General features: G+C 35.6%; 3 protein-coding genes across 3 annotated transcripts; 1 reads left to right on the forward strand and 2 right to left on the reverse strand.

Annotated features, from left to right (window-relative positions):
* The first annotated feature begins 367 nt into the window (after positions 1 to 367).
* Positions 368 to 3,869, forward strand: LOC107014395 (protein SINE1). Its single transcript, XM_015214283.2, has 3 exons — positions 368 to 617; positions 1,362 to 2,691; positions 3,203 to 3,869. The coding sequence occupies exons 2-3, from the start codon at positions 1,375 to 1,377 to the stop codon at positions 3,683 to 3,685; spliced, it is 1,800 nt and encodes a 599-aa protein (XP_015069769.1). The 5' UTR covers positions 368 to 617; positions 1,362 to 1,374; the 3' UTR covers positions 3,686 to 3,869.
* Positions 3,870 to 3,979: 110 nt separating this feature from the next.
* LOC107014396 (protein NDH-DEPENDENT CYCLIC ELECTRON FLOW 5) lies at positions 3,980 to 5,713 on the reverse strand. Its single transcript, XM_015214284.2, has 3 exons — positions 5,058 to 5,713; positions 4,518 to 4,964; positions 3,980 to 4,424 (listed from the first exon to the last, which is right to left on the reverse strand). Exons 1-3 carry the CDS (start codon positions 5,574 to 5,576, stop codon positions 4,230 to 4,232), a joined length of 1,161 nt encoding a protein of 386 aa, XP_015069770.1. The 5' UTR covers positions 5,577 to 5,713; the 3' UTR covers positions 3,980 to 4,229.
* Positions 5,714 to 5,943: 230 nt separating this feature from the next.
* LOC107014397 (photosynthetic NDH subunit of subcomplex B 2, chloroplastic) lies at positions 5,944 to 7,736 on the reverse strand. Its single transcript, XM_015214285.2, has 3 exons — positions 7,160 to 7,736; positions 6,552 to 6,992; positions 5,944 to 6,351 (listed from the first exon to the last, which is right to left on the reverse strand). Exons 1-3 carry the CDS (start codon positions 7,577 to 7,579, stop codon positions 6,157 to 6,159), a joined length of 1,056 nt encoding a protein of 351 aa, XP_015069771.1. The 5' UTR covers positions 7,580 to 7,736; the 3' UTR covers positions 5,944 to 6,156.
* Between the last annotated feature and the right edge of the window lie 1,629 nt (positions 7,737 to 9,365).

The following is a 9,365-nucleotide window of genomic DNA, read 5'->3' on the forward strand; positions in this document are numbered from 1 at the left end:
AAAATGATTGAAACGTGACACTTTTCAATTGATTTTTGACAGCAAAAGTGGACCTTCACGCGCGTCATGTGCGTGTTCACAAACATGGCGAGAAAATAAATCAAAATGATCTTTTACAAAGATATTCAATACTTTTGTGGGGTAATAGGATGTCCGCAAAGTTAAGGTATCTTTTAAAAATTCAAAACAACTTTAATGGTGCTTTTATATTTTTTTTTTTATTACAAGATAAAAAGTAAAATAACTAATTCGTACATAATAAATACAGGATTCATTCATAACTCATAAGTAATAATATATGTATAAGTCTAGCCTATTAGCACACACGAGTCGGAGTAGGATATTGAAATTTGAATTAGAAGAGGCGGGGGAATTAATAAGAAAGATTCAAAATGTAAGGGTACCCTTCAATCAAAATATGTAAACGAATCAGACAGCAAACCACTAAAATCGCAGTGCAATTTCTTTACTTTCTTTAGGAGTGCAATCCCCCCTTCTCTCTCTCTCTAAATTTATCTGTTCATACTTGGCAACTCTTGTTGCTTTAGAAGAAATCTTGTGATTTGTTGTTGCTGTTCTAACAATCTGAAAGGGATTCATCTTTGACTAAAGAGAAGGTATAGTTTTTGTTGGTTAACTTCCAATTTGGGCTAGATTTTTGTGTGTAATCTCCTTTTTCACTGTAACTTGCTTGAGCTTCCAGACTCAAGTTTGTGTTTCTGTTCTTACTGGCCATTTTGTGTTCCTGTGTGCTTTTTTTGGGTAATTTGGTTGGGAATGTATGTTAATATCTGGGTTTCATGGAAATGTTGACGCACTCGTTATTGTTTCTTCTTATTAGAAACTTTGGCTGAAATGGGCCTAATTGAATTTGCACCATATCCTCTCACTGCTTATCTCTTACTTCTAAAAACACTGCAATTGTTGTTTCATTGCTTTGAAATGGCAAGTTTTTATTTGAGTTCTTGATTAAACACTGCAATTCAAGTTTACCTTGTTGTCCAATTTCTTTACTTTTTCTTCTGAAAAGCGAATCTTGATAAGAATTGGATACACCCATATTTGGATTTCTTGAAAATTTTATTGCGGCACAGGTGGGGTTATGGTCTGAGTGCATTCTGCACCCTCCCTAACCCTACTTGTGGGATCAAATTAGGTATGTTGTTGTTTTGGCTATATATTGAAGTTTCAGTTTGTTAAAGATGTCTTAAGATTTGGTGGGATAAGTTCTGAGTACTAATTGAAGATAATACATGGTGTAATACCCAAAATGAAGGTTTTTTTTGTTTTAAATTGTAGATCTTTATTTGTTTGGTTTTGCTTCATTTTCTGAAGCTGTCTAACATTTTAATTGGTTGCAGGTAAGTGGTAGTAATGGGGAGGAGTTTGAGCCCAATACTTAAAAGAGAGCTGGAGAATTTGGATAAGGATGCTGAGAGTAGAAAATGCGCAATGAAAGCATTGAAGGCATTTGTGAAAGAGCTGGATTCCAAGGCGATCCCTCTCTTTCTTGCTCAGGTTTCTGAAACCAAAGAATCCAATGCATCATCAGGAGAATACACAATTTCACTTTATGAGGTACTTGCCCGTGTACATGGACCTAAAATTGTTCCTCAGATTGATAACATCATGAGCACTATTATCAAGACCCTGACATCCAGTGCTGGATCTTTTGCCCTTCACCAAGCTTGTTCAAAAGTTGTTCCAGCCATTGCGAGGTACAGTATGGATCCAACGACACCAGAGGAAAAGAAACGATACATTATATACTCCCTCTCAAAGCCCCTTTCAGATTGTCTTCTGGGGAGACAGGAGAGTTTATCTTCTGGAGCTGCTCTCTGCCTAAAGGCTCTGGTGGATTCTGATAACTGGCGGGTTGCTTCAAATGAGATGGTTCATGAGGTTTGTCAAAGAGTTGCTGGGGCTTTGGAGAAGCATACACAAACTAATTCTCATATGGCTCTAGTCACTTCATTAGCCAAACACAATAGCTTAATTATGGAAGCTTATGCAAGATTGTTGATACAGTCTGGATTACAAATTTTAAGTAGTAGCAGTGGAGAAGGAAATTCTCAAAAGAGATTGTCCGCCATTCATATGGTTAACTCTTTGATGAAGTATTTGGATCAAAGAAGCATAGAGTCTGAGCTCAGAATGGTTATTGAGGAGATGGAAAAATGTCAATCTGACAAGATGCTTTATGTCCGAGGGGCTGCATTTGAAGCATTACAGACTGCAAAGAGAATATGCTCTGAGAAGGGTTTAAAATTTGAGAGAGATGTAGATTCAATGACTGGATCCAACTTTGACAGTAGAGGAAACATGAGGAGAAATCTGCGGGACTCTGTTGACCAATCATCTTTAGCTGCATCACCAGAATCACGCACAATTAATTCATTTGTTGACTATGAACCATTTATGGACTCCCCTGTTTCAATCAATCAGCGCCCTTATGTTTTGGGTAATGATAGGAGTGTGAACCGAAAGCTTTGGAAGAAGAGTGCAAATGGTGGTGTTGATGTCTCTCTAAAGGATGGCATCTTCTCCGAATTCACACATGGAAATGGTGTCATAAACTCTGAGCACAATGAGGTTCATAATGGTACCGGAGATAACGCTGCTGAATTTGCTGGATTTTTGCCAAGATCTGCCCGAAATGGTTTTGTCAGAAGTGCTACTCCAAGTCCTCAGGTAAAACATGTTATTGAGTGTAGTTTGTTCTTTGCTCAGTTTATGATGTTGGAAGTTTAAATTGCTTTACTATTTCTAAAGTCAAAATCAAATTTTAGTAGATGTTTGTTGGAACAACCGATAGCATGGAGTCTTTTGGAGCTAAAAAAGTACCTTGTGTTATTATTGATGAACAGAAGATACAACTCGGTCCTTTGAGTTACAAAGAGGATTAAAGACATAAACAAAATAGATGGTTTCCTCTAGTTCATCTGCCACAAACCTTAAATAGCAATGACATTCTTAGAAGTAAAAAACTTTGTTTATATGATTTCTCTGGGATGTGCACAGAGAAATTCTGTAATTGTTTTAAGTTAAATGACATAACTTTTGGGATTTCAAAATATAAGTGGAACAGTTTAGTAAAATCCTTGACATATTGAATTTATGTGCTTCTAGTATGGTGTACTATTTAATATCTCTATTTAATGGGTGCCCTAACATGATTGACATTTCTCTTTTTGTGCTTCAGAGCCCACGTTCTCATGTTAATGTCGAAAGTGTGAAGATCTTTGCAACACCAAGAAAACTTATTCATCTCCTTCAGGATGCCAATGATGTGAACTCAGACATTTCCGAGAGGAAAACCAGAAGGTTTAGGAGTCCGTCCTTGTGCAGGTGTGAAGGAAGTCCAGAAAAGTCTGAAGTAAATGGCCTCTTCCACCGTGAAAGGCGTGAGTATGGAGAAGGGGCGACATCTAATGATGAGAAACACTACCATCTGAACTCCGAGTCGGTATCTTCGACAGAAGATGCTCAAGCTAATGGAGATGTGCCAGTATCTTCAAATGATGTTGCCCATAATGGAACAGAATCTCAAGGTGTCATTCCCCCAAAAGGCTATGCTTCTACACACATACTGATTTTTGGTATCTTCGCTGTACTTTTGGCAGCATTTCTACTTTCGATGTGGATAGGCAATCAAGACCAAAGCTACAACCTTGTTCCCACCTAAAATATGTTGTTGGTCTTCTATAATAGACCCCACTCTTAGATAGTGGGTACTAAATAGGACCTTCAGTACCTTAATTTTCTCATTGCTCATTGAGGATTGATCTACTTTGCTATAGAACTAGTATCCTATTGTCAGAATTGATTATTTGGATGCCAATTGAAAGTTTTTCTTTTTTGAAAAAAGTTATTGCTTTTTCATGCTCTGTCAGTAGCCTATGTTCTACATCTATTTAATTGTCCATTTAAAATAATTTGCTGTCTATAGCTTGCTGAGTGAACCGATTCCACGAGCAGATGAATAAAATAAATGTTTGTAAGCCAGGGAAAACATGGGCAACAGGATAAACAGACCTATGTTTTAAAGCAACCAAACAGTATTTATAGCTTATCATCTATATCAGACCTCACTTTCAAAGCTAAATCAAGTGTATCTGCTTGATTTATGGTTTCTGTGTTGTAATGATGTTGCCATCTCTTGATTTGCTATGAGAAACTCTATTATGTGTGAAAACAAGTTGATCAGCTTGCTTTGCTGGTTCAAAACTTCACATATTTGGGTTATGCAAACTTTGTTTACCTCTCCATTCACTCTGAGATTCTATGATTATTGGTTGAAGCAAAGCAGCTTGCCCAACACATATGTATGAGTATCTGCCATAACTTTCATGTCTTGAGCCAGGACTCAGCAAGTACACTTCTTTGAACCCGTCCCGTCCTACTACCACTGAGTTTCGTCTTCCCTGATCATGAATAATTATCAACATGTCAATATCAATTATCAGCTAGAATTCAGAAATTGCTTAATACTGTTTTATTTCATGAAGACAGTTTACCCGATCGATGAGTGTAAAATTCCTAGGTGCACTTTTGTAAATTTTGCTCATTTCATCAGTCAAATGTTTGTAGTTGTCTGTTTCTTCACCCTCCAACTCTTTTTCTGCAATTTTCTCTGGGTTTTCATTTTTTGTACCCCAGCTTGAGAATATTTCCCCAAAAGATTTTTTAGAAGGCTGATTTTTCGTCTTCCCGAAGGCAGGCGGAACAATGCTGAAGTTAGCTAAGAATGGAGGGTTGCTGAAGAAATCTGAGCCTTGCAGTCCTACTGCATAGCTGGCTTCTGGTGTGCTTACTGTCAGATGGCTAAGAACTGAACCAGTCATCCGGAAGCTTGCCATACCTAAATTAAAGATTTTAATCTCTGAAGTTAAAAGATCTTCTTGCAGAGTAACCATATACTTAGCTTCAATCTTTCCATCTGAACTTGTGCAAATCAATTCTACCTGCACCTCCAACAAGTCTAAATATCTAATTCAACAATAAACTGGGCACTCGTAAACCATAATTCATAAATAAATAGTAAGTACAAAAGGCACCTGAATAGATCCTTGAGGATCTCCTTTAACTTGATGAAGAGCCCAAGAACTTGGGGACCATGAAAAACCTTGATCGTTCTCGCAATTGCAGGCTAGTGAAACTCCTCCTTCAATGACTGGTGAACCATTCTGTCCTTCTGAGACAGTGGTATGCAGCAACTCCATTGTGCCTCCATGCCACATTTGAGCTTTGTATGATGTGATCAAACCACTTGGAAGCATCAAGTTAGCTATACTTCCATTCTCCAACGCCATGCGCACAACGCAACTCTCATTAACCTCTGTGAAGGTGACTCCATGTCCACTAAACTCACTTTCCAAGTATTCCATGTCAACGGGTGGGTATGATATTGAAGCTACCCCTGGCAATTGAGTATTTCTTGTTAAGCAACCGTAGTGGAGGGGACTGCAGAGAGGAGGAGGAGTAGGAAATGTGGATATGCTTTTGCTCGGGGATCTAGAAATGAGAGAGCCGGGAATTATATTTGGTGAGAGGAGACTAGTGTTAATGGTAGCCATGCCAAACAGAAGAAGAAAGAATAGAGTGCACCAGATGGTATGCCAAGATGACTAAGTTCTGTTATACTTGTTGCATCATATGATATTTCTTAACTTGTATTTGGATAACTTTTGGTTGGCTATGACCTAATGGTTGAAAGGGCTTGTGGATTATGGTCCTTTTTTTTTGTGTATTTTGACATATCTTGTTATGATATTTTGGGTGGTGGTACCTACTCAATACTCAATATACTCACTCTCTTTTTTCAGGGTGGATTCTATGAACATGTCTAACCTTATTATTTAGCCCCTGCAGTTGAAAGAACATATCTCTAGCTCAACTCAGTGAATTTGCTTGGACGCGGATAGAAAAACGGAGAAACAAGTATTCATTAAATCCATTTCTATTTTGGAGTTCTCAGATTGCTAACTACAATTACTCTTCTGGTGGAGTATAAACAGTTTAAAAAAAAAAGGAATAACCAAGTACATTTGGCATTACAGTTTCTTGATGAATAAATTCAGGAGGTACATAAAGCTTGTAAATAAAGATATACATTTTAAAAAAATGTTACTCCAGTTCTGAAGTTCTAGAGGACAATCATAAATTATCATGCTCAATAACTTGTGCTCCTCTCCACTCTTCACCAGGATTGATAACAAGAGGAACCAACATTGAAGCAGGGCCTGTGCAGATAAAATAATCCTTCCCATACTTTTCTGAAAATGAACCTGGACTCGATACGTAAATATCTTCAAAGCCCATACGTATTATCCTGAAGAAGAGCTCACGACCCTGGAAACGAAACAAAACAACACATTAAGTTTTCTGCTGTTTCTAAAGTTCACTTTTTCTGAACTTTATGCTCTCTTAAGAGAATAATTAATGTTGTGACGAATTTGTTCTTAAGATGCTAAAGGAACACTACACTATGAGTTATAAAACAAGTATTACTTGTATGTAATTTAGGAGAGTGTTTGTTTTGAATGTGATACCTGATCAATTGTTTCGTATTTTGAAGGTATTGAATTATAAAAATCCTTTGCTTTTTCTTGTGGTGGAACAGAATAAAGTCTACTGAGCTTGTGCTTGAGGACAGTAATGGGCACATCTTGAGTAGACCATATGCCGGGCTTCTTCTCTGGTTCCCAACCAAAAGAGAACATACCGGGTTCCTCAGTTTTCATAGCTTCCCCTGGAGATAAAATTTCAAAGGAAGAAGACAACGGAGGATGTGTGCAATAAGTACAGCTCCGGAGTCCTTGTATTCCCGTTCCCTTTCTTGTCTTAGACATCAAATGGCTTAGTATAGCTGTCGTTAACTTGACAGGCTTTCGACCATTGTTCTTCAGTATAACTGCTGTTGCAATACTCAATGGATAGAGTGACACCACATAGTTAATATCTAGACTCCCTCGACTGCAGCTCAATTCAACCTGCCCATAACAACGCAATAATTATTCCCTTTTGAGGCAAAGGGCAAGAAAATCAAGAATGACTATTCAGCTGCAATTGAAATCTATTTGAAGGATCAAGAAACTTCCCATTTAGTCATGTATGCACATTTTTGGAGAGTCGGAGCAACATATATAGATGTGCTTACCTGTAGAGCATCAATAGAGTCAGAATCAACATCTGTGAGAGTCCATTGATCAGAAGGTGTTGTTGTCTTCGGGACGGGGAGTTTAGGATTAGGCTCCAAGATTTCATTGATTACCAAAGCAATGCCACCTCTGGAATTAGGAAGAGTGTAAAGAACTTCCTCAAAGCCATCATCTTTCCAATAAACTTTAGGTTTGTAAGAAGTGATATGTGCATTTGGTATTTGTAGTTTCACCGAACTTCCATTTCTAACAGTAAGCTCAACTGTTCCTCCATCCGAGAACTTGATGCCTTTACGACCAAATTTCTCTTCAAGACTCTCGGGAGCAAAAGTAGTAGTACTACTACTACTACCTGAAGAAGCTTTAATTACATTATTAAGCTTAGGTAGAGAAAGAGATAAAACAGCAGCAGCAGCCATTCAATCTTAACCAACAACACAAACAAGAAAGAAGAAGAAAAGAAGAAATAACAAAGTGAGAGTTTGGGAGCTTAGCTTCCACAAACACAGACAGACTGGCTAAGCCTATCCCCACCTTGTCCTTACTTTCTCCAAGACACATTCAATTACAATATTAGTTTCACCTTTACTCCAAAACACTTTAAATAAAAAAAATTTATATGGTTGACACATATTTTCAAAACATATACTTTTCTTTTTTAGTCTGTTTAATAAAGAATGAACTCTTTCTTTTTTTGATAACATTTTAATTTCAACTTTTCACATAGCATATTTAAAACTACAAAATTAAGGAGCAGTTTTGTACATTTCACGTAGCTTTAATTTAGGACCATAAGAGTCAATTTTTTTTTTATTTTCTTAAATTTCGTGCCAAGTCAACTAGATTATTCTTTTTTAAACGGAGAGAGTAAAAAGTAAGGAGGACGACTTTTAAGGGATGTTTGGATTGACTTTTTTTAAAGTGAATTATACGTTAAAAGTCAAAAATTATTAGTCGGGAATACCCAAATTTTGACTTTTGCCTTTTTTTTTTTTACCTTTTCAGCTTTAAAAAAGTGCTTAAACTTTTTGTGTTATACAAATATCCGAAACCCAAAAATAGTTTAAAAATCAAAAACCACTAAAAATAAGCCAAACAAAACATTCACTAAATCATAAACTTATAAATTTAATATTAATTAATTGATGTACTATGTTAGTTATTTTTAAAAACACACACACACACACACATATATATATATATATATATATATATATATTCTTTTACGTAGTTTTGATTAAATAATATTATTATTTTCTGAAATAAGTTATATATATAAATTTGTAAAAATGTATTTGTGTGTTAGTAAATTATTCATCTAAAATAAGTTGTATAGATATAGAGAAAATAATCCGATGCCCCTTTAATTTATTACCCGATTTTCAACTACACTACACACTCATACTTTGCGGGAGTCCTAATACCCCTCTATACATTTTAAAAATGAAATATATAGCCCCCTAAAAGGTCACACCCAGATTTTCGTTATAGAGTGAATGCACTCGCCTGCCACGTCATATATATTAGTTTTTAATAAAAAATTTATGGTATCTTTTTTTGTTTTGTTTTTCTTTTATATTTTTTTCTCTCTTTCCAGCCATTTTCTTCTTTTCTTTTTATTTCTTATTTTCTTTCTTCTTTTCTTTTTCCTTTTTTTGCCATTGAAGAGAAAATTTCTAAGTTTTTTATTTATGCTAGTTTTAAACTTACATTTATGGAATGTACAATTATGAAATTTTCAAGTTTTATTGTTAAAAGGTAAAGTTATAAATCTTTGATAATCTTTAATTTTTGCAATTGAATAATCTTCTTTCCACCATTTTCATCTTCTCGCAAACATCAAAAGTTTATCAATTTGAAAGGTAAATTTAGTAAGAATTTTATTTCTAACCGTTTCATCTACTATTTGATTGATACTCAAGTTATTTTCATGAATGAATTTGTTGAATTCTTCAAATTGAGGTAATGAATACATAACAACGGACCTTTTCATTTCTATTTTCAAAATCACATATGGGTTTCGTTGACAACCCAAAATTCTTTCTGAACTTGAATTTAAATTATTAAACTAGGGCACCAAAAATCAAGATTAGAATTTGCTAATCCATTTGCCATGTGGTTAGGCATGATGATTATCAATTTTAATAATATTAGTAAAGAACTGATTTTCAAAATTTTCTAATTTCGTGCACAAATTGAATAAAC

The sequence above is a fragment of the Solanum pennellii genome, chromosome 3, assembly GCF_001406875.1.
Source record: "Solanum pennellii chromosome 3, SPENNV200".
Classification (NCBI taxonomy): domain Eukaryota; kingdom Viridiplantae; phylum Streptophyta; class Magnoliopsida; order Solanales; family Solanaceae; genus Solanum; species Solanum pennellii.